This window comes from Carcharodon carcharias, chromosome 12 (assembly GCF_017639515.1).
Source record: "Carcharodon carcharias isolate sCarCar2 chromosome 12, sCarCar2.pri, whole genome shotgun sequence".
Taxonomy (NCBI): domain Eukaryota; kingdom Metazoa; phylum Chordata; class Chondrichthyes; order Lamniformes; family Lamnidae; genus Carcharodon; species Carcharodon carcharias.
In genome coordinates, this window is record NC_054478.1 from 31465457 (window position 1) to 31489503 (window position 24047).

Below are 24047 nucleotides of genomic sequence, written 5' to 3' on the forward strand. Positions count from 1 at the left end.
AATAATGAACTCCCTGCAATACTGGAGGGGGGAAGGGAGACAAGAATGAGGAGAAAAAGCGGAAAAAGTAATAAAGATACCAATCAAAATGTATTAGATATCTGGTTGCTTAAACTCCGGAACATCTCTGGTTCCAATGCTTCTCCATACATGCTCCATCATTTGGGCCTGATATGATAAATTTGTTTTATAATTCTTGATGCCATGATTGGGAATGCATTGCAGAGCAGTGCAGTGGCATCATTGTGCCATTATGTATAGGTTTCGGAACATGATGCTCCAAGAAAGGATATAAATGCAGTTCAGAGCAGGTTCACTGAACTGACCTTGATTATGGGTTGTTATCTTATGAGGATAGGTTGGACAGGCTGGGCCTGTATCGATTGGAGTTTAGAAGGATGAGAGGTGGATCTTATTGAAATTTGAGAGGACTTGACAGGGTGGATACTGAAAGGATGTTTCCCCTTGTGGGAGAGACTAGAACTAGAGGGCACAGTTTAAACTATTTAACCATTTAAACTAAAAACCATTTAAGACTGTGATGAGAATTTTTTTTCTCTGAGGGTCTCAAGCCTTTGGATTTCACTTGCCCGGAGAGCGGGGAGGCAAGGTCATTGAATATTTTTAAGGCAGAGGTAGATAAATTCTTGACTAACAAGGGAGTTAAAGGTCATCGGGGATAGGGGGGATGTGGAATTGAGCCCACATTTCAGACCGGCCAAGATCTTATTGAATGACAGAGCTGGCTCAAAGGGCCGAATGGCCTACTCCTGCTCCTCTAATTCATATGTTCATATGTATGGCCACTTGCGAAAAGAACCCAGCGTTTGGCAAATTCAGGTCATTTGAAATGAGTCACAAAGCCCTCAGCATGTGGACTGCCAAGTTTAAATCAGACAAGCGGCACAATCTAATTGTTAATTTAAAAAATTGCTGCTTACAGCATCATAACCACGCCAGCTATTTCAGGCAGACACAGGTATTCAGTGAGCAGTTTGTACCTCAATAAGATCCAATTACCTGTTATACCTTGCAGTATGCAAATCAGTTTCAGAGAAGCTGGACAAAGTCAACCAATCTTTGCAGACAACAGCAGCATGGAAACACAAGTGAGGAGTTCAAGATTCTCTGCCACCTCCCATCAGTTTAAGAATCATTCAGAACAGAAATTAGGAGAATTTTTTTCTCTCAGAGGGTTGTGCAACTTTGGAATTCTCTGCCTCAGAAGGTGATGGAGGTGGGGTCATTGAATATTTTTAAGGCAGAGGTAGATAGATTCTTGTTAGGCAAGGGAATGAAAGGTTATCGGGGTTAGATGGTAATGTGGAAGTTGAAACACAAGAAGATCAGCCATGATCTTGTTGAATGGCGGAGCAGGCTCAAGGGGCTGAATGGTCTTCTCCTGTTCCTATTTCTTATGTTCTTGTTCACAGTAACCATGGTGTATGGTGCACAGGATAGATGATGTCAGGTCTAGTCAGTGACAAGAGAGATTAACTTGCTTTAAACAGAACTCACTAAAATATTAAGATAAAACATGTTCTGGTCAATGTTATACACATGGGTTGCGTACAGGTCATCCAGCATGTCTAGCAGGCAGATCACATTAGCACTAATGCATCCGTTATATGTGCTGAGAAACTGTATTACTAACGTTTAAAGTCCTCATGTCCCATATTTCAGGATCTCAACTATTTTAACAACCATGGGAGTCAATGTCTAAAAGTCCTTCAATTTTGGAGCTGCCAAACTTTTGACAGTGTAGTGAAGTTAATCCAACCACAAGAACAATGCCTATGCTGTTCCTAAAATAAAAGCAAAATACTGTGGATGCTGGAAATCTGAAATAAAACAGAAAATGCTGGAAATACTCAGCAGGTCTGTCAGCATCTGTGGAGGGTGGAACAGAGTTAGTGTTTTGAGGCTAATGTGACTCTTCTTTGGAACTGGAGAGAGGTAGAAATGTGATGGGTTTTATGCTGTTAAAAAAGGAAGGGGGTGGGTGGAGCAGAATAGAAGTTTAGGCACAGTTTAGTGAGCAGGAGAGATTAAATGACAAAGATGTCATGGAACAAAAGACAAAAGGAGTGGTGATGATAGTATTAAAGGCTAAATTTTGGTCCAGAGTGGATGTTAGTAGCAGGATAAAAGTCACCATTGTCTGAAATCAAAATAGCAGGATGTGTTAATAAAAGAAAAAGGGGCCGCACTGTCCTATGCTGTTCCTATTGGTTGAATGAAGAGGAGTTGAAACCAGATACAGAATAATGTGGAGAAAAGCTTAGGCTAAAGAGTAAAGGAGCTACAAGTGAAGAGAATAGCTGGGTGATAGGGAAACTGGGGCAAAAGTGGATGAATTAAGATATGCTGAATGGCCTCCCTCATCCATAAGTAGCTTGTGAGGACAGACAGCCTTGAATGTACAAGGGGTCTAAGGTACAAAACTAGAACCATCTAGGATTCTGGCTTAATATTGCAAGGAGATGTGGCACTTCTGTCTGTTAATGAGACAAGAAGTTTGTAAATGTTTAAAAGAAGGAGCAATAGAGACAGAGACTTATAACTGTAATGCTAAATAACAGATCTGATTCCAATCTGGGACACTGGGATTTACATGATGAAATCCCAAGATCAGAAGAGCCATCTGTGATTAAAAACCTTTTGTACAACTTTGATGACATTAGTGAACTGACGAGGGAAGTATAAAGTTGAGAAGGAGAAAGAGCGACAGCAGTAGGGAAGGGTCAAATTGCTTCAAAGCTGGTGACCTGGGGTGAGATGCAAAGGATATGAATGGTTAGATTAGTTAGTTATTTAAATTGGGGGAGGTAATTAATTCAATATTGGAAGAATTAAGCTGTGGAATGAGGATCCTTGAAACTGTGCCAGGCAGAGGGTCAGTGGGCTGTTTGCTCTGAGTGTTTCACACAATATACACAGGCACGATAATATCTGAAATCAGATGAATAGAGTCAGCCCGCACTGCAATGTTAATCTGGATAACCACTCAGGAAATGAATTAGATATTTTATTTTCAAATCTTGGAAGTTAGATTTGCAGTCCTTGGTATTGAATGTGTCATAGTTACGGGAAGGCATATGAGGGACTATGTGAAGTCTATAATGTTATATTAATGTAAATAAGTGTTGAAGCGCAATAAAAGAGGTGATATTAACTGAGGCACGATCCTGTAATCTTCTCCCACCGTACCCCCATCCCAAGTCTGTGCCCATTTAGCTGACCTCAGTTGGAGCGAATGTAAAGGTGCTGTTGTTGCTTTCTGGGCCAAAGAGGGGAAAATCTCACTCAGATTCCTATTCTTGATTACCATTTTATGGCCCTTACTGGAAATTGTATGCGAGGATATCAAGCAAAGGCAAGATGGGGCTTTACTTTGTTGCTCCCATGGTAAAATATTCTGCTGACACAGTTATGCCCCTTGAATGAGGACATATGAATGAGAAGCTACGCAGTTATCAGTAGGCAATAGAGGCAGTGAGGAAAAGCAAGGGAGGTAATGAAGAACCTGTGCTGCTGAATCATTGCCTTACTGAACTCTCCCACCCTTCCCCCTCCCCCAATATGTATATCACAGAACGAGAACGAAAGTGATTTTGCAGATTCTTAGCACAAAGCTTTTCTCAATCATTAGCAAACATTCAAGACAGTCAGTAAACAGTGTTGTGGTTGAATCAGCGTTTTAAAAACCCTGATAAGAACCATAAATACACTTGAAAAGATGTGTATTGAACGTTGAGGCTAATCTCTTTAATAAGTTTGGCAAATATTTTTAATGGAGCACCTTAAACAGTAGCACTTCCCTTGCACTGATCAATCAACTTTTTGTATTTTAGCCAGAGATGTGTGACCAATAAACCAGTTACAACAGAGCCTTGTGTTTACTTTGTACAATTGCCTGCCTCTTCTCACTTTAAATACTGATCACTTTATGACTTTTTAGCCATTACAGTTCAAACTGACTCGAATGGAGACACGCCTAGTGTCCACAGAAACTCAGTGGATTATCTGAATGTGGGGTCAAGTAGTACTAGTTTTAAGAAGTGTCTTATAATCAGAGCAGCACATTAACTTTCAATAAAATGAAAAGACATAAAGTGCTTTAAGAGCTCAGTAACTTGAGGCCTTTCAATTCTAAGCCCCTTTCAAATCTAGGCCCCAAAATGGGGATGGATGTATGTCTGTCCTCAACACCCAGCACCACTCCCGGAGTGAAGTGAAGCCAATTAAGTCGCACTCCATCCAGTTCCCACGTATGATTATTTTACCTTGGCATTGCCTCCCGCACCAATGGCGGGATTTTCTGCACCCGCCCGTCGGCCGCGACATTCCGGTCCCGCCACAAGTCGATGGACTCCTGGCTGGGGCGCCGCCTCGCCCACGGTGGGTCCCGCCCGTGACAAGGCCGCAAAATCCCGGCCCAAGTGTTGATCCCCTACTTCACAGACCAGTTAACTCCATCCAGTGTTGCCTCTAAGCTGCATGATCCATGCAGCAGTCATAGCAATACCACGCACAGGCTGCTCACAAGCACAGCAGCGCAAAAAGGCGTCTACCGGTTTCACACATTGAAATGAACAAGCTACCCACAACCGCAGAAATTTGGAGGGATCATTGATTTCCCCTTCCTCCTAGGGGTAAACAAAATATAAAGCAGGAGGATCCAATGTTCGATCTCTGGCTGGCAGCCAAACAGTTAAAGCCCTATACATGGCCTCAGCATCCTTGGGCTAGGGAGGGAGAGATTCATCCCAAGGCCCCTACTGAAAAGTGTACATGAGGAGGTCAGGTTCAGGTCAGCTGGGCTGACCTGTGGCATCAGATGGCTTGGTAGCATTAACTTTCTAAGCTTTGTTTTATTTTTTCCTGGGATGTGATGTGGGTGTTGTTGGCAAGGCGCACGTTTCTTGCCCCCATCCGCAATTGCCTTAGGGGGCGAGGGTTACTTCTGAAGAATTGAATTGAGCAGGAAAACCGCTAACATAAACACTTTGAGAAGCGCAGTCAATTCACATTCAGTAATTCTGGTGTGTATATTAAATTGTTGAATAGAGAGATGAAGCCTAGTTGGTGTAGCTGTTTTCACAGATGCTGCATAACTTCCACCTACAGGCAAAGCTATAAGGAGCTCAGTGGAGCAATTTTACTCCCTAATGCCCTCTACATAACTTTGTTGTGCGATATAATTTATAGTGCAGGGTTTCATTGTTACCATTGTATAGATAACCCACTGGCGAATGCTAAAATTGATGTATGAAATTCACCTATACATATGTTTTTAGCTTTTGATCAGGCAATTTAGATAGTCTAATCAAATTCCTCACGTGTGCAGGTAAGACCTGGGCTTTTTGCAACTTAAAATTTATATGTATTCTTAAAATTTACCAACAGCCTTGATTCCAGCCAGCCCACTGGCCCAAAGCTAAAGATCAGAGCTGCATGAATACTCATTCTGCCAGGCATTGGAAATCTGATAATTCTGACCCTGTTGTCTTTGGAGCTCCAAAAGGGTCTATCCTTGGCACCCTCCTATTTCACATCTGTAGGCTGCCTTTTATCAACATCAACTGAAAAGCACAACTTCTGATTTCACACAAATGCTGACAAACACCATTCTTACGCTGAGGAATCTATACTGCATTCACTCCAAGGCCTTCCTGAGGTGGTGTCCAGAACTGAATGCAGGACTCCAGATGGGATCTAACCAGAGCTCTGCACAGCTGTAACATAGCTTCCACCCCTCTGTATTCCTAAAAGGTCAACATTTCACTAACCTTTTTAATTATGTTTTGTTTCTTTTAGGCCAGGCTTTTGGTCACCTGTTGTAATGTCTCTATGTGGATTGGTATCAAGTTTTATTTGATAATACTCCTGTGAAGCACCTTGGGCTACTTGACTATTTTGAAGGTGCTATATAAATGCAAATTGTTGCCATTGTAGTATCTAGAGTCTAGGTCCAGAACTCAGGGTCTATAAAAGGTCAATGTATAAATTTTCAATTAAATGTAAACTTGCTTGGACTAAATAAAGCTCCAAATGCCATATAGCCCTGCAGATAATTGAAGGTATGATCATGGGAATGTGGATAATTGAGGTTCTGTTAAATGGGCTTCCATTCTTAAACACCTTTCACACAAGTTACAGATTTAAGTGTAATTTAAAAGCAAATTTTATACAAGCAATCGTTTTATGTTAAACAAGCCTCCTATTTGTTTTAAAGTGAGCTTTATTTCAACTAACTTGAAATGTGATGGCCAATTGAAATATTTAAAAGTGTACATAAGGTAGGCTCTGGTGCAGTTGGCTGTTAAAGCTCGCCTTTCTATTTCACTGAATATTCTGGCTCCATTTTGAAGCTTCCTTGTGCTGCATTTGCAGTAAGAGGCACAGAAATCAACTTAGCAATTGGCTAAAAATCATTAAAAACTAGGTGCGCAAATAGCGTGTCACCTCAATATTAGGGTTGGCCTGAGAAGGGTATTCACATCAGGCTAGTGTCAATTTTGCTGCAAATCCAACACTATGTTTTGTGGAAAATGGTAGCTCGTTGCCTCTACTGGGGCTGGTGACTTGGTCCTGCCCTGGGATGAGAGCCAGATCTGGCTAATTCACTTGCACATAGGGGGACTGCATTGTGGGCTGTTAGGTTGCCTTGTTTCAGTGCAGAGTCGCAGTGAGTACTCAGTCAGACTTCAGGCACCTGCAGGACATGTTGCTGCCTTTCATTTGTTTTGAAGAAGATGGGGAGGTTATGCAATGGGAACGATCAGATAAAGAAAACATTCTACTCGCAAGGCTGTGAGAGGTGTCTACTGTCGATGACTTAATTAAGCCTCCTTCCTGTCCTGTCATTCATAAAACCACCAGCGTACAACAGCAGTGAGTCTCATTCATAAGATTCGCACTGGAGGGTGGCAGGAATCTCAAAGTGAGTGAGACAAGTATTACTGAATGACTAATTGTATAGCAGGCAATGCTTGTAGAGAAAGATGAAGGAAGCAGTTTAGCAAGAGCAAGAAAATGCATTTATTGCATGCTAATTCTCAGTGTGTGATACACTTAAAAAAAAAATGAGAGAAAGATCACGGAAATCTCCACCAAGGTGGCAATCAGATTTTGAAGGGTTACAAGTCATGCATTTTCTTGCTGTCTTTGTCCCCTTGCCTCTCTCCCTCTCTCCCAATGCTAGCTTGTATCATCGATAGCGAGCTCTTAACAGAATTCAAAGAGCCCCCTTTTAATCTGCTTCGCACTCCTGCTCACAAGAGAAATGGGTTTGCATAGCTTGTGCCTCCTGGCACTTAGGAAGACAAGGGGCTGTCAGCACATAAAGCACTTAAATTGTCAATTTACTGTGCTCGTTTTTTTTTAAATCTCATTTTATTTTCCCGTTGCCAGACAAGAATAATGTGCCAAGTCAAACAACAGCAGGAAGTAAAATGGCAGAGACCTGGCAGAGTGCCAGCTTTTTTGGATAACTAAAAGTGTTTCTGAATCAAAGGTCTCTTGTTCGCAATAGGAAAAGAGGCTGCAATTTATTATTGGCAATTATTTTCTATTAAAGGTTTATTCAGATTTCAAAAATGGATGGCTTGCAGTGATTGGCTCCTATTCTGCTTGTGCAGTTAACTTGAAAGTTGAATTCAGTGTTGAAAGCTGCACTTTAATACAAAGATGTTCATCCCTGTTGAAGTTTAGTCTTGGTGGTGCTAATGCCCAAAGGATTGTGCCAGTGGCTTTAAATGGGTAATAAATGCACTGTCCAATATGATAGTGTACTGTCACATATAGATCAAAATAGTCATAGGTTTGGTCCAAGGGTTGTGCTGAGCTATTCCATCTCAATAGGGTGGTAGTTACAATGCTGCAATTGGACATAATGTTCCTGGGATAGTGGGAGGTGCTGGAAGGCAGGGAAATCAGCCAAGCTTACTGATCTGGAACATTACTGTTAACCTTTGAGTATCCCAATATTAATCACTCCACTATTGGTGGCCATGTCCTCAGCTGCCTAAACCATAAGGGCTAGAATTCCCCCTGCTAAAGCTCTCTGCCTTCCTGCTCTTTTTCCTCCTTTAAAACATTCCTTAAAAACCTATCTCTGCGGACAAAATTTTGGTCATCTGTCCAAATGTTTCCTTATGTGGCTCAGTGTCTAATTTTGCATTGTAATACTGTGAACTGTCTTAGAGCCATAGGATGGTTACAGCACAGATGAAGGCCATTTGGCCCATTGTGTCCATGCTGCATCACTGCAAGAGCAACTCATTTAGTCCCGCTCCCCTGTCTATTCCCTGTAGCCCTGCAAATATTTCCTCAAATAATGATCCTATGCTTTTTTGAAAGCCACAATTGAATCTCAGGCAGTGCATTCCAGACCCTAACCACTTGCTGTGTAAAAAAAACTTTTTCCTCAGGTCTTTATTGCCTCTTTTGCCAATCATCTTGAATCTGTGTCCTTTGCTTCTCCACCGTGCAACCAATAGGAACAGTTTCTCCCTATCTCCCCATGATTTTGACCCCAAGACCCCTCATGATTTTGAATCAAATCTTCTCTTAGCCTTCTTTTCTTCAAGGAAAACAGCCCCAACTTCTCCAGTCTAAGTACAGTAAGTCCTCACTTTAAGTCACCCCGCTTGATGTTGTTTCATGCTAATGATGTTTATTCTTTAGGGCCTTTTCTTGATATGCATTGCCATTTTTCATTTTAAATCATCATTTGTACTTTGACCTGTCCCACCCCCACCACAACAACCCCCCCTTTCTCCTCCCCCCCCCCCCCACTACCTCCCCACTAACCACGCTGCACTCTGGGCCAGCTGCCGCCATGTTCTAATGCCAGAGCTGCTGCCGTTATCACCAGAGGCCAAAACTGCAGGCAGAGAGAGCAAGGCTTGAGATCCAGGAGCAGGAGCTCAGGGCAGGAATGGGAAGCTGTGGGCCATTCAGCGGGTAGTGAAATATGAGTAACCCAGGCAGGGTGGGGGAGGGAGGGAGTCTCCATACACGGCCACCCACCCCCCACCCCTCCCCCGAGTCCGTACACAGCCACCCATCCCCCGTCTCTGAATGTGGCCACCCACCCTCTCCCCAGCACCATGCGCAGCTCCACACCCCTCAAGCCGGAATTATCTGTGGCCCCACTTCTGGGTCCATTCCCAAACCCACCCCACCCCCACCCCCCAACCTCCCAGCTCTTCTTACGGCCCCCTCCTGGTTCCTCTCATGGCCTGGTACAGGGGCTCAGCCCCCTGCAGACTGACAAGAAGAGGCCCATGCTCCTGGTCCAGGTGCAGCCTCAGACAGGGAGTTGGCCAGAGCCTTGGGTTGTTGAGTCACTGCCCTGGGCTGCTCGGGTGCTAAGGATGAGGATGTTGAGGGTGAGGCAGAGTGGGAAAGGAGAGTGAGAGACATACAGAGTGGGTAAGGGGAGAGAAAGACAGAGTGGGGAAGGAGAGAGACAGAGTGTGTGTGGGGAAAAGGAAAGCAAGCAAAACATTGAGCTGAGTTTCAGGAGTGCTGTGGGTGAGACACAGAAGTTGTGCTACTTGGGTCTTGTTTGGGTGTTTGTGTTATCTAATTTGAATGTATTTGGTATTTCTTTTATATTCAATTTTATTTTGCACGTTATTCCAATTAGGAATGCACAGTGCTGCACATGTACTGTACAGTATTTCAACTTGGACATGGCTTTTTCTGAGCAAGAGATGTCCAAAGGAACCTAACTCTGGCTTTAACATTGATTCTTATGGGAACATATGATTCATTTAAAGTTGTTTCACTTAACATTGTGATTTTCAGGAATGTAACCACAACTTTAAGTGAGGACTTATTGTAACTGAAATTTCTCATCCCTGGAACCATTCTCGTGAATCTTTTCTGTGGCCTCATTTATGCCTTCACATCCTTCTTAAAGTCCAAGATGAGCAGGGGTCCTAACACTGACCCCTGTGGAATCTCACTGTAAACCTTCCTCAAATCCAAAAAATAACCATTCACCACTGCTCTCTGTTTTCTGTCACTCAACCCAATTTTGTATCCATGTTGCTATTGTTCTTTTTTATGTTGTTCTTTCAGCTGTAACTTTGCTCACAAGTCTGTTGTGCAGTACTTTATCAAATGACTTTTGGAAGTCCAACTGCACCACATTAACCTCATCTACTCTTCCTGTTATCTCATCCAAATACTCAAGCAAATTTGTTAAACATGATTTTCCCTTAACAAATCCAAGCTGGCTTTCCTTAATTAACTCGCCTTTTTCCAAGTGACAATTAATTTTGTCCCAAATTATTATTTCTAAATGCTTCCCCACCGTTGAGATCAAACTGACTAGCCTGTAGTTGATGGGCTTCTCCTTACATCCTTTTCTGAACAAGTATGTCGTCTTAGACAGTCTCTTAGGATCAAGAATAACTTCCTTCTAGTCAGTTTTGATGGGTTCAATGCGTGACCTGCATACACTGTCACATATGGGGCAAGTGGTGCTTGGAGGGTTGGGTAGATGAGTTGTTGGGCGCACTCTCTCTCTGACGCCTCAACTTCATCACTGCATGTTCCTGTTGAAGTCTCTTAATGTGTTCTGTGCCTTCCCAAATGAATCTTCTCCATTTTGGTCAGTCACAACCCAGGGACTCACTGAATCAGTGAGGATATTTGCCTTCTTCAGGGATGCTATGAGGACATCCCTGACACATTACCATTGTCCTCCTGGGAGTCATCTGCAGTGACCAGGTTCCAAGTACAGCAGTTGCTTCAGGAATCTGGTGTCAGACATACAAACTACTTGTCCTGCCCAGAAGATCTGGTTTTGAGTGATTAGCGCCTCAATGCTGGGCACATTGGCTTGGAAGAGGATGCTGTTGTTGGTTCTTTCCTATAGCCAACCTAAACCTTATGATACAATGACTCCCTAAATGGGGACAGTGCTACTGGAATTTGATCCACTTGACCCACCTCATTCCCAAGAATCAGATCGAGCAATTCTCATTGGACTGGAAAAATGCTGATGTGAAAAATTCTCCTGAATGTACTCTTGCTGCTCTCTGCCCTTTACATACTAATGTCTCAGTCTATATTCAGATAATTAAATCCTCCATTATAGCTTGTCCTGGGATGTTTTATTACATTAAAGATGATATATAAATATAAGATGTTGTTATTGACATAAAAAGCAGCTCACTTGATTGGCACCTCATCCGCATTCACTGCCTCCACCACTGATGCACAGCAGCAGCAGTGTGTACCATCTACAAGATGCACTGCAGGAATTCACCAAGGCTACTTAAACAGCACCTTTCAAACCCACGACCACTACCATCTAGAAGGACAAGGGCAGCAGATAGTTGGGAACACCACCACCTGGAATTTCTCCTCCAAGTCACTCACCATCCTGATTTGGAAATGTATCGGCATTTCTTCACTGTCGCTAGGTCAAAATCCTGGAACTCCCTTCCTAACAGCACTGTGGGTGTACCTACACCACAGGGACTGCAGCAGTTCACATAAGCAGCTCCCCCCACTCCCTGCCCTCAGCTGATGAATCAGTACTCCTCCATGTTGAACACCACTTGGAAGAAGCTCACTACCATCTTCTCAAGGGCAATTAGGGATGGGCAATAAATGTCGGCCTAGCCAGCAATACCCACATCCCTTGAGAGAATTAAAATAAAACAGAAAATGCTGAGAATCCTCAGCAGGTCTGGCAACATCCATGACAAGAGAAACAGAGTTGACGTTTCAGGCCTATTTCCTTTCAACAGAACTTCTGAACAAAGGTAACTGACCTGAAATACTAATCCTGTTTCTCCAGCTCTGGTGCAGCCAGACCTGCTGATTTTAATTTCAGATTTCCAATATCTGCAGTAATTTGCTTTTACCATTATAATGGCCCCTCTTTTAAAATGCCTTTTAGAAGTTATTAGTCTGAGTCATGCCTGAAGTCGGCTCTAATGCCTTCCCCGCATCCTCATACACAGTCAAATAGCAAACATCTAGGGTTAACATCAGCCCGTGACCTCTTAAACACAGTCCGTGCCTATTAAAGGGAATCTGCACAGAATCACATAAGGCCATTGCTGAATGCTGTTGCTGCAATTATTAAGTAGGAAAATGGAACATCAAGGTAAAGGGAGGGTTCTCAAGACCACAGATGTACTGGAGACTTTAGCCATGGAGGTGGGCTGGAGGAGAGATGGTTCTGCAGGAGTTAGGAGGTCCTCCAGGACCACCCTCCGAAAGGGTTGGGAGCAGGTTGTCAGGGAGGTTAATTCCTGGAGTGTCATCCTGAGAAGCTGGCAATAGTGTCACAAGATATCTAATATCCTTATGTGGGTGGTCAAGGTCAGGGAATCCATCTTCATACAACATCTCTTAGTCACCACACCACCAACCCCTCTCACTGCTTAATTAACCACATGCCCATCACTCACCCATTAGCACTCAGGACTCATGCCTAACATTCAAGTACTCCACCTCACCCTCACACAGTCCAATGATGCCAGCCTCACACCTAGCTCCCACATATCTCCAGCTATTCAGCTGTGGTAGGCACATCATCCAAGCACAGTGCAACATTCTTCTCTCTCGCAGGACAAGGTGACACACAATAGAAGTGGGAGGGAGCAATGCAGAACTGATGGGAGGCAAGAACAGTTGCATCTCCCAAACACTGCTGAGGAGATGATTCTCAGCGTTATGTAGCCAGTTGTGACAGAGCCCATGGCATCTGGTATCACTGAGACCATTGAGGATGACGGTATATTCATGCCTTATCGCCTCCTTCTCAACTCCCATCTCACTCTCATGCTGCTATCTGTCATGATGAACAAGCTGCAAACAGTGTGTCAATGGACCCCTGGCTTTCCTCCCTCCCCCATGGTTCCATCAACCCAACCTTCCCCTTTCTGATTCCCAAATGACCCCGTTAATGGCCACTTAAGGCCAATTGCTGGAACCCTGTTTTCCAGTTGGCCTCCAGATTCCTGCAGAAGGTGGGTGACAGTCCAGCTGCCTGGAGGCAGCCTCACAGCAGCAGACCATGCGCCAGCACTCCAGGCAGCCTCGAAGGACCCCCAGCCTACCTGAGTTCAGCTGCAGCTGAAGGCTGCCCTGTGGGGGGCCTCTCCCTATAGTAATGGCCCGGCCTCACCAGCCGTCTGGATCACCTGGTCCCGCCGAAAGTCGATGGGCAATTGGCTGGGCCGCTGCATCCCCTGCCAAGTCGGGGCCAGAAAATCCTGGCCTGTATGTTCATTTGAATTGAAAAAAGTCGGGCAAGGGTGCCTCCATTTTGGGGCACCGTCTCCCCCGTTTACCTCCCATGACATCCTGCTGCTGTTTCCAAGCTGGAGGGCCTCCTATTGGCCCTCCAATCTTAAGAGACCACCCACTGTCTTTAGACGGCAAGCTCACCCTCAGCCATTAATTAGCCTTTCTACACAACGACTGTTTTCCACACAATGCAGGCTTCTTACTCCCATCTGACCCTGACAGTGGGCTCCTGAAGCCCACAGGAAAGGTTCTGCCAATGATCTTTGGAGAATGACAAGCACATATGTTGACTGAACCTGCATGGTCCAAGCTCTCAAATTGAGCAGTTATCATAAGGTAGGGCTGAATAATGTCAAGGCGGCACCCGCTCAGAGGCTTCTGGCACATGCAAGGGACGCCTGCATAGTAACCTTCTCATCTTGAGGCTCCATGCCAGAAGTGGCTGAGGACACAGCAATAGTGTTCAGGAGATGCAACTGTCCTTGTCCCCCAACAGTTCTGCATTGCTCCCTCTCACTTCTGTTGGCTGTCACCTTGTCCTGCAAGAGAGAAGAATGTTGATGAACGCGTTGAACTGTGCTTGGATGATATGTGGGAGCTAGGTGTGAGGCTGGTATCATTGGAATGTGTGTGAGGATGAGGTGGAGCACTTGAATGTTAGGCGTGAGTACCACCTCCGGCAGAATTCATTGCCATAATGTCAATGTCCACACATGAAGAACAGTCAGTGGATTCAGTGTCAGAGAACAGTTGGGATGTATAGAACCCTACAGGAGGAAAAGGGCGAATTAAGAGGTGGGGGGGTACAGGGCGAAAAGATGTTTCTGGTTTCCTGTTTCTCGGTTCCATTGGCTGTTCTCAGTGCGTTTCATTTTTTTCTTTAGTTCTTGGCTTTGGTTTCTCATGTAATTTTATTTTCCATGGTTCTACAATTACAACTTTTAAGCAGGTTTTGCTGACAGTTTTTGAACAGAAGTCTATCTCCCCGTTTAATCCTTGTTAATCCAGCCCCCGCCTGCTTGTTTCTGTTTGCCATGTGGATTGAGTTACACTGAAATCCCAAACTCAGAAGAGCAGCCCCCACCTCAAACGCAGATCCCCTCTTAAAACACACTTACACACTGCTCTGGCATTATCCATTTTGTTTGGAATTGTGCCCGGAATCTTTCTAAATTGCTCATCAGCATTTACACTTATACTCGGAGAAGATGCAGTGCTGTTCCCTGAGCAGCCTGACTGTCCTCCACAGCGGACACAAGCCATTTCATCATGTTATTATGATGCCCTCCTATCAAGTTTGCGTAAGTTGAGGAAGAAACCTCCTCAGTTCTTTAGCTGACGGACCTCATCTTACTCTTACTTTTAATAGAATAGTCTCCATTGTACAAGCTGTAGTGTTAACCAACATGGGCTTGTGCCCGTGTGTGCACTGTGTGCTTCAGAACGAGGCACCTCACAGAGCTGAGAGATTTTAAGTGGAGCAAAAGAGGGCAATTTGGAAAGGGAGCCATTGTGACCGCTTTCACACAATTTCCTTGCAACGACTGGAAGCTTGACAGTCGGCCGCTTGCTGTCTTTCACTGCGGAGGAAATGTTGTCAGGGTGATGTAACCTAAAGAAAGGGTTGGGGTGCGGGGGGAAGGGGGGAAATTCCTAAAAAGAGGGGTCTGTGTGAAGGAGGCATTTCTCAATTCCAAGTGTAAATCGGATGAGTTTTGTCCAATGACACCGGATGTAGGCCTAATGAATTTTCCTGGCTGGTTCTCATTACAATTAGGTAGGAGAGCTGCCAGCAATAATCAAACTGCTGCTGGGTAGTCATTTGAGAGGGTGGGGAATCCTATGGGGACAGACGTTGAGCGTGGATTTGTGGCAACATTTTTAAAAGATGGGATCTGGGGCATGGTGATCACACTGTCGGAGAAGTGAAAAACAAAAATAGCTGGAGAAACTCAGCAGGTCCGACAGCATCTGCGGAGAGGAATACAGTCAATGTTTCGAGTCTGTTCTGAGAAAGTTCTGATGAAGAGTCATACAGACTCGAAACATTAACTCTGACTTCCTCTCCACAGATGCTGTCAGATCTGCTGAGTTTTTCCAGCTTTTTTTGTTTTTGTTCCTGCTAAAGCCTGTTTATAAATCTCATTGCTGCTTTTTGCACCTTGATGTGCCCAAATTGTTGCGTTTGTCCACACTACAACAGCAACTGCACTTGAAAATTAATTAATTCACTGTGAAGTACTTTGGCACATCCTGAGGACTTGAAATATACTATATAAATGCCAATTCTTTCAAAGTCTGCGAAGTGCAGGCAATGTCTTTAAAGTTGTGCATTGGCATAAATGAAGGGCAGTAACTTTCATCTTTGTCATTCTTCTTTTGGAACGTGGGTATCTTGGTTCAAATAAACATGACGTACAAGTTAGGGTGCACTTGCAAAATGAGGCACAAAGGTATTCCAAACTTTTTTTTATTCTTTTGTGGGTGTCACTGGCAATGCCAGCATTTGTTGCCCATTCCTAACTAGGTCATTTCAGAGGACAGTTAAGAGTCAACCACATTGCTGTGCGCCTGGAGTCACATGTTGGCTAGACGAGGTAAGGATGGCAGATTTCCTTCCCTAAAGGACATTAGTGATGGGTTTTTACAACAATCAATGATAGTTCCATGGTCGCCATTACTGAGACTAGTTTTTTTTTAATATTCCAGGCTTACTAACTGAATTCAAATTCCACCAGCTGTGATGGGATTCAAACCCATGTGCTCAGAGCATTAGCCTGGGTCTCTGGATTACTAGTCTGTGATAATACTACTATGTATAATACTACTATGTCTTCCAGTGCATTGCTTTCTCAAGGGAAACACAAGCACACATCACCCTTTTCTAATACCAACCCAAGAAAAAGATAAAGCTGTCTGATCGCTTCGATCAGGCTCCATTAGCTGTGGAGGTAGTATGTGTCTTTTCTGCATGATCGAGCTGTGAATTTAAGTGATTCAGCTACCTGTTGCTTTGAAATCCTTCTGTCAGATTGATGAATGAGGTGTTTTGGTGAATTAGTTCAGCTGAACTTTTCAGATCTTGTGTCCGCCACACATCAGCTACAGCCCAAACAACATGTGGAGCTGAGAGTTTTCGTTTATTTTGGGTTCCCTCCCTCTGATTTTTCTCCTCTTTTCTTCTGAAAATGCCAACAACATGAATAACAATTGGCATTTCTGTGGCGCTTGTATGTAGAAATAAACATCTCCAAGACTGAGCCGGAGGGGAAAATAGGACACCCGAGCCAAAGGAGGAGAGTTTGGGGGTGGGGATGTTATCGAAATCTCAGCTAAAGAGATGGATTTTGAAGAGCGGAGGAGGATGTGGAGAGGCAGAAAGGTTCAGGGAGAAAATTCCAGAATGTAGCTCAAAACACAGCTGCTAGTGACATGATGAATAGAGAGAGTTTGCCCGAAAGAACAGAATCAATGAAATGGTGAGTACATTTGAGGAGCCAGGGGTAAGGGTGAGGTGTGCAGCACTGGAGCAGATTACAGAGAGAGGAATCAAGAGACAAGTCCATAAAGACTGGAAGGCACAAAAATATGGATGAAAGTTTCAGCAATAGATAGGCTGAAGAGGTGTAGGCAAGAAATATTACAGAGGTGAAGTTTTTGTGATAGAGTATATAGGGCTAGAAACTGAGCACAGAACTAAATAAGACATTGAGCTCGGGTGCTGAAGGAGATGGAATTGATGGCTAGGATACTGAATTTGTAGTGGGGATTGAAGATGATGGTCTTACCAATGATTAGCTAAGAGAGAAACTCGATGTTGGACAAACAATCTGACAAATGGAAAAAAGGGAGGAGTTGAGACAGGGAGGAATAGGGCTGGGTGTTTCAGAATGCATGAGGAAGCTGACCCTATATCTGTGGATAATGTTGCCAAGGGTAGCACATAGATGGGGAAGAGGGAGGCACCAAGAATAGATTTTTGGAGAACCCTAGAGTTACCAGTGCAGTTATCTGAAAAAGGCTCATTGCTGGAGAAGTCCTGGCGACAAGTGAATGGAACAGAATGGAACCAAAGCAAGGATAGTCGCATTAGGTTGGATTACAGAGGGCAGCTGTTGGCAGAGGATGATGTTGTTGACCATGTCAAAGGCTGCAGAGATGTCAAGCTGGAATAATGTCCTATCATATTGGTCAGAGTGGATGTTATTTATGACTTTAATAATAAAGGTCATTTCAGTTCTGTGGTGGGAACAGAAATCTGATTAAAGAGCTCCAAACAGGGAGTTGTTGGATGGATAAGCATGGATCACTTACCAGCCAAAGGCATTAAATATTGTTAATCCCATGTTTTTTTTTGCATCTCTGGAATAAACGACGCTGTTTTCACATTGAGGTGGTGGTGGGGGGAGCGGGGAGGTGGAGATGGTTGTTAGTTCCTTACAAATTCAACCATTTGTCTGGCCAAGCTACGGGGAATGTATGTCAAGGAATCCCACGGTCTGCATCGGGCTAAGAATGACATTGCTTTGCAATAGTAAAATACTGATCTTTGTCCCAGATTTCCAGCTGCTTTGAATCAAAATGCACAATGTAAATATGAAATTATTCAGTTAGATCACAGCGGAAACTCAGCCTCTTGTCAGCTTAAGAAGTAGCAGCTGAGCTCCAGTTTAAGTTGAATTCAATATTGAACTATGAATTGGTTTCTTGCTCCATCCCAGTTCGACCAGCTTCATGTCATAATGCATGTTGAGTGGTACATGGTGATTTAATGCAGGCGGAACATGTCCTGGTCCAAAGCAGGAGTAAGTATAAACATTCAGATCAAATTCAGTTCCTATCAACAGACTCAAACTGATAGCCATCTGCATGTTTCTCAATGGGAATGTAACTGTAAAGCCAACTGAATTTTAAGAAATATCGTGCTTCTGTTTCCTCAGACCTCCTGCCTTGACTGGAAGCCCTGTCTTCTCTGACATCTCCCTCATCAGGCTCTCTCCTCATCGGAACCCAGCGGGCACAGGGGAGTCTCCTTTCAGCCCACCCCATCCTTATGTCAACCCCCACATGGAACATTACCTGAGGACCATGCATGGCAGCCCCACACTCTCCATGATCTCAGCTGCAAGAGGCCTAAGTCCAGCTGATGGTAAGCCTTGCTGTATTCTTTATCCAAATAACTTTACCAACAACAACCTGTATTTGTCTGGCATTTTTAATGTAGTAAAACATCCCAAGGCGCTTCACAGGAACATTTTCAAACAAAATATGACATCAAGCCATATAAGGAGGTTTAGGGTAGATGATCAAAAAACTTAGTCAAATAACTAGATTTTAAGAAGCATCTTAAAAGAGGGAAGGGAGTTAGAGGTTTATAGAAGAAATTCTGATGCTTATAGCATTGGCAACTGAAGGCATTATCAATACTGGAATGATTAAAATCAGGAATGCTCGAGAGGCCAGAATTGGAGGAGTGCAGATATCTCGGAGGGTTATAGGACTTGAGGAGATTACAGAGATGGGGATGGGTGAAGAAATGGGATTTGAAAACAAAAATGAGGATTTTAAAATTGAGGGATTGCTCAACAGGGAGCCAGTTTAGGTCAGTAAGTACATTCTGATAGGTAAACAGAACTTGGTGCGAGTTAGGATGCAGAGTTTTGGATGACCTCAAAGTTTTTGGAGGGCAGAGCATGGGAGGCTGACCAGGAGTACATTGGAATGATCTAGAGGTAACAACAGCATGGATGAGGGTTTGAGCATGAGATGAACTAAGGAAGGGACAGCATTGGGTGATGTTAATGACTTCTCAAGATGTCTTCTCCAAGATGTAAAGTACATGTATTATAAAAGGCAGCATTCATGTGCTATTTGTAGAGAGTATTTAATTTTACCTGTCTTGTGTGAGCTAAAGCGATGAACACTTCGCAATCACTGACGTTTGTCCTGTTTTCAAATATGGGCTCTTCGGTTGTACATTATTAAAGTGCATGATGAAAACAGCAATGATAGGGCTTTACCTTCCTTTCTGTGTAAAATTTATGAAAAATCCTGTTCTTAAATAATCACAGGAAGCAATGATGGTTCAGTAAAAGAGTTCTCTTATATGTTCACACAAGCAACAGAGTATACCACATTGAGCAGAAAGCAAGAATGAATAATCATTTTGGTTGTTGGTAATTGCAATGAAATGGAACCACAAACCAAGAACTCCCAACATGTTAACTTATAACCAGTATTGTTTTATTATACAGAGATGGAAGTTGACAGTATTATATTATTAGTTGCATGAGGTACCTGCTTCGAGACTAGATGCTCATAGTAGATGGATCTCAGAATTGCCTGTACTGAGCAGAAAATAATTTAACAAAAGTGAACTTTAATCCCTTGAATACTCCTTGAGTGTTCATGTAATATTCTAAATGTGTGTCCGTGGATTGGTAACATTATCTTCTGAAGTTTCTGGTGCTAATGTTTGTTCCATTAGTAGTGCAATTGTGGGGTTAAATCGTTATCGGTGTCCACACAATTAGACTGAGATTAGTCAGACAACAATGTAAGGGTTAAGATCGTGTAACCACATCAAGAGAATTCAGCCAGGCACACCGGAACCTGTGAGCTTTTCTAAATGAGCGAAAACACTGAAATCCTGTTGTGTCTTGTTGGAGGTGGTTGTTCTGTAGGAAAGCTGCTTCAGCCCCTCAGGGGTTAACTATTTAGCTTCTTATCCAGACTAGATTCTAAACTAGATGCTGAAGCAAGGAACATTATAGCATGCCTTTAACTAGTAAGTTTTATAAACATAGGTACATTGTGTACATGCACCAGTGAGTGTATTAGAGGATACCTGTGAGAGGGTGTGAGTGGACATTTGTGCATGAGTATAGATGTGACTGCAACGTGTGTACTTTCATTGGTTTTGAAGATTAAAAATTCCCTTGCTGACATTCGACGTGGAGCTGCCATGTTTCCAAGTGTTCCTATCTTTCCTGCTGTGATTTTTTTTTCCCCTTTCTCTCTTCGTGCCTGAAGTCATTCGGTGCAGCCAGGGTTTGTTTATGAGTTTGAGGAAACACTGGAATGTGGAGGCCCCAGCTTGCTCAGCTCTGTTCTACACAAACACGCCCAAACTACCGTCACTGAACAGCAGCGATAGCTTCCATCTGGGTAGCAGAGGGATGTCTGACGTCAGTGCTGAAAATCACAAAGGTTTTTACAACTTTAGAAACGGGTATCTTGTTTTCTGCCCTGCAGTTCCTCATGAGCACTTGAAGGACAGAGGTCTGTTTGGCCTGCCTCCTCCCCCACCAGGAGCTAATCCAGCTGAGTACTACCATCAAATGACCCTAATGGCCACTCATCGAAGCCCGTATGGTGACATCCTCATGCAGACTAGTGGAACAGGCGGCGCGACGCACATCACAGATTACATCAACCCTGTGGACAGTAAGTACTGTTGGACTTCCTCGTTTTCATTCTTTTATCTCACGGATCAGGAAGCTCTCTGCCGTTCAGTGCAGGAGATTCACCACAAAGGAAAAGTCATTTTGAAAAGAGTGCAGTTATAATTATCGGTATTAACCCTTTGAGAGCTGCATGTCTGTCCTGCAGCGCAAACAATGAGAGATCCCTTGTGCAAGTACACTTGTGCCTCTCTTCTTTGGTATAATTTAATCTGAAACTTTTATTTTTCAGAATAAAATTACTTCCAGTACTATTTTTTCCCCCTCAAAAGCTAAGAAACATATTTCGAACCATTTTTCAAGTCGATGGAAAACAAACACGTTTCTGTTCAAGTTCAAAGATTTATGAACAAACCCCAGAAAAATGTAAACAAAACAAGCTTGATTTTTTTTTAAATTATCTTTGCATATGCTAATGTCAAGTTTTGTGCCATTTACTTTGAAGTTGTATTTTTGCATAGATTTTAATTTATTACAGGTTAGCACAAATCCTAACAAGAATGCAGCCACTCCAGAACAAAGATGCTCAATCCTTTTGATAGACATCTGTATATATTGTGGTTTGGTTTGAAAACTTCCTTCACTTTGTGTGGTGAATGGTAACTCAGCAACTAGCATCCCCTAATAATAGGGAAAGCTGTGCAGATAAAGATAGCTCCACCCTGTGGGCCAGTCGCTTCCTATTTTTGAAGGGCCAGGGCCACGTGCAGTCGCACTGTTTACAACTGACTATATTACACTCAGTGCTCCAACAAGCCCCTTAAACCATCAGGGTCTGGACTTGCTAACTGCCTAGAATTTGAGAACAATTTGGATTTCTTCCATTGAAGTGAGGACAGGATTCTTCTGATTCTAACAGCCCTTAGGATATGTGTGCAGTGAAATGGTTGCCCTGGAGGAGAACTGGATATGACTGCTAACTCTTTAGACTGGAGTGTTTAATGGATAAAGCCAACAGTTGCTGACGGTCACCGCTCCCCACCACCCCCCTCCTCCACCCCCACTATTGACAAGACAAGCTGAGGAAGTCTGAGTAATGCTGGATTTTGCACGTTTTTTCTGGTTTTCTTCTTTCGTATTTCTAGTTCAGAGGGAACGATGCACAGGCATGCTCTTTGTCTTTTATTTTTTTGTTTAAAGTATGTGTGTTGCACAGAATGTGTGCAGCTCAGACTGAAATCATACCGTATCGCAGCCAGGAGCCACAGGCTTCCAGATTTTGGTTAAATCACAGATTCCAGACAATCCGTATTTTGTAAAATGTGCCGGACATGTGGATGCCCTGTGCCCAGCCCACACTGGGAAGTTTTCATATACCTTATATGGTTTGATTTCCAATTCGTCTCTCTATTCCATGCTACCACCCCTGCAAGGAGTAAGGAGAGGTTGCTGTAGGAAGGTGCTGTATGCTTTTCTTTCAGTGTGTCCTAACTTGTCATCTCATTAAATATTGTGGATAGTAGAAATCTAAACTAAAACCAGAAAATCCTGGAAACACTCAGCAGGTCTGGCAGCATCTGTGGAGAGAAAAAATTGAGTTAACATTTCAGGTCTGTAACCTAACATCTAAGCTCCTCATCAAAGGTCATTGACCTGAAACACTAACTGTTTTTCTCACTGTACACATGCCGCCAGACCGGCTAAGTATTACCAGCATATTTTTGTTTTTATTGTCGTCTTATTGACTTTATAAAGGACCATTCCAAAGCACTGAGTAAATGTGTGGGCCAGTCGCTTCCTATCCAGGGCCACGTGCAATCGCACTGTTTACAACTGACTATATTACACTAGGCACTCCAGCATACCCCCTAAACCCCCTGGGTCTGGACTTAGTTCCCAGCATGGTACTGAGCCGTGCTGACTGGGACAATGTTAACTCTGATCCCTGGTCTCTGATGAGTTAGCTGGAGTCATCAGCAGTCGGGATGCTCCAACTAGTCTTAACATCCTCAGGCTAGGGTGTATTTTTAATCCTGATTTCTTACACTACAACAATGGCTACACTTCATAAAGTGCTTAATTGGCTGTAAAACACTTTGGGAGGTCTTGTGGTGAAAGACACAATATAAATAGAAGTTCTTTGTATGATCAATATTTGGTGACTTCAGCATGAATGGACATCAGGTGAGGTACACAATTAGACTCAACATTGAAGCTCTTCACATTCAGATATTCTGCATAAACTCTCTATTTAGGATTACACGTGAAGAATCATCATTTGGCTGTGATAAAGGATGGTGGCTGATTCGCTGGGAACCATACCTCAGTATGTCAATAGCTTTGCAACAGGACAAGAGATAATTGGATGGTTGGTGGGGGATGGGTTGGTGGGTGGGAGGGGGTGAGGTGCTGGGGGGAGGGGGGGAGAAACGATGTGGGGGTGAAGGGAAGAAAAGAAAGCAGCCATTTTTGGCATGAGGGTTGGTTAAAAAAGTGAACTGCTGTTTCAGATTGACCAGAGGTTTCAAATTTGAACAAATTAAAAGTTTTATTTTCGCATACTTCTTGCCTGCCAGGTTACGGACCGTAGGTCAGCATTCAGCATTGAAGAAGCCCTTAACCTGGTTTGAATGACAGTCTCAGAGAGGCTGAGCAATGGCTGGATTTGGGGAATGAGAAAATCAGTGTCACATTAGGGCCGTGGGAGATGGTTTTCTGAGAGTCAATTAAGGCATGCTGCTGGGGCAACACAGAAGGCACCTTACTATGCACATGGCTGTATTATGCCTGGCCTAGAAGTGCTTGATACTGATATAAGATGTCACTAATGGGAAAGAGTTTGAATTGCCAGATTAACATCCCTCAACTTGATAGTCTTCAAGAAACAGAATTTTGGTTTGCGTTTGGTTGGACAATTCAAACTTAAATATCCATTCAGATTATCTGCGTTTTGCATAGCTGTTGCCTGCCACGTTACAGGTCATGGGTCAGAGTTCGAACAGTGAAGGGAGCTAATAGCACCATCCATCTGGTATTTATCTCATCTTTTCCTGGCTCATATTAAGAACACCTAAGGGATTAGATTCTCCAGGATGTTCTGCACTCAACAAACTTCTGGCTGAAGGAGCAGCATAGTTGAAAACACACCTTCACTGTTCTTCCCCTGACTCCTGGTCTGAAGCAGGGTGTTGTTCCTGTACTGGGGATTGCTGAGACAGGATGAGATCTTGGAACAACCTTCCCCCTGAGCTGATCGCCTGTTGGTCACCATGACAGCAGATGCTTCGACAGAATTTTCACAATGCTATTCTTAAAAGAAGTTTTATATTAACTTTTATAAAAAATAGTTCAGACTGT

The 24047-nt window shown here is 43.4% G+C and overlaps 1 protein-coding gene across 11 annotated transcripts in view; it reads left to right on the forward strand.

The window, feature by feature from the left end:
- gli2a (GLI family zinc finger 2a) overlaps window positions 1-24047 on the forward strand; it is a 357210-nt gene that overhangs the window by 256890 nt on the left and 76273 nt on the right. For 10 of the 11 annotated variants that reach the window (XM_041200500.1, XM_041200501.1, XM_041200499.1 and 7 more), the window contains 2 exons: window positions 18228-18436; window positions 20542-20733. In XM_041200500.1, coding sequence (XP_041056434.1) covers window positions 18228-18436; window positions 20542-20733 — 401 coding nt within the window. Of the gene's footprint in view, window positions 1-18227; window positions 18437-20541; window positions 20734-22054; window positions 22150-24047 lie in introns of those variants that run through there. The other variant, XM_041200511.1, reaches the window with a different exon arrangement.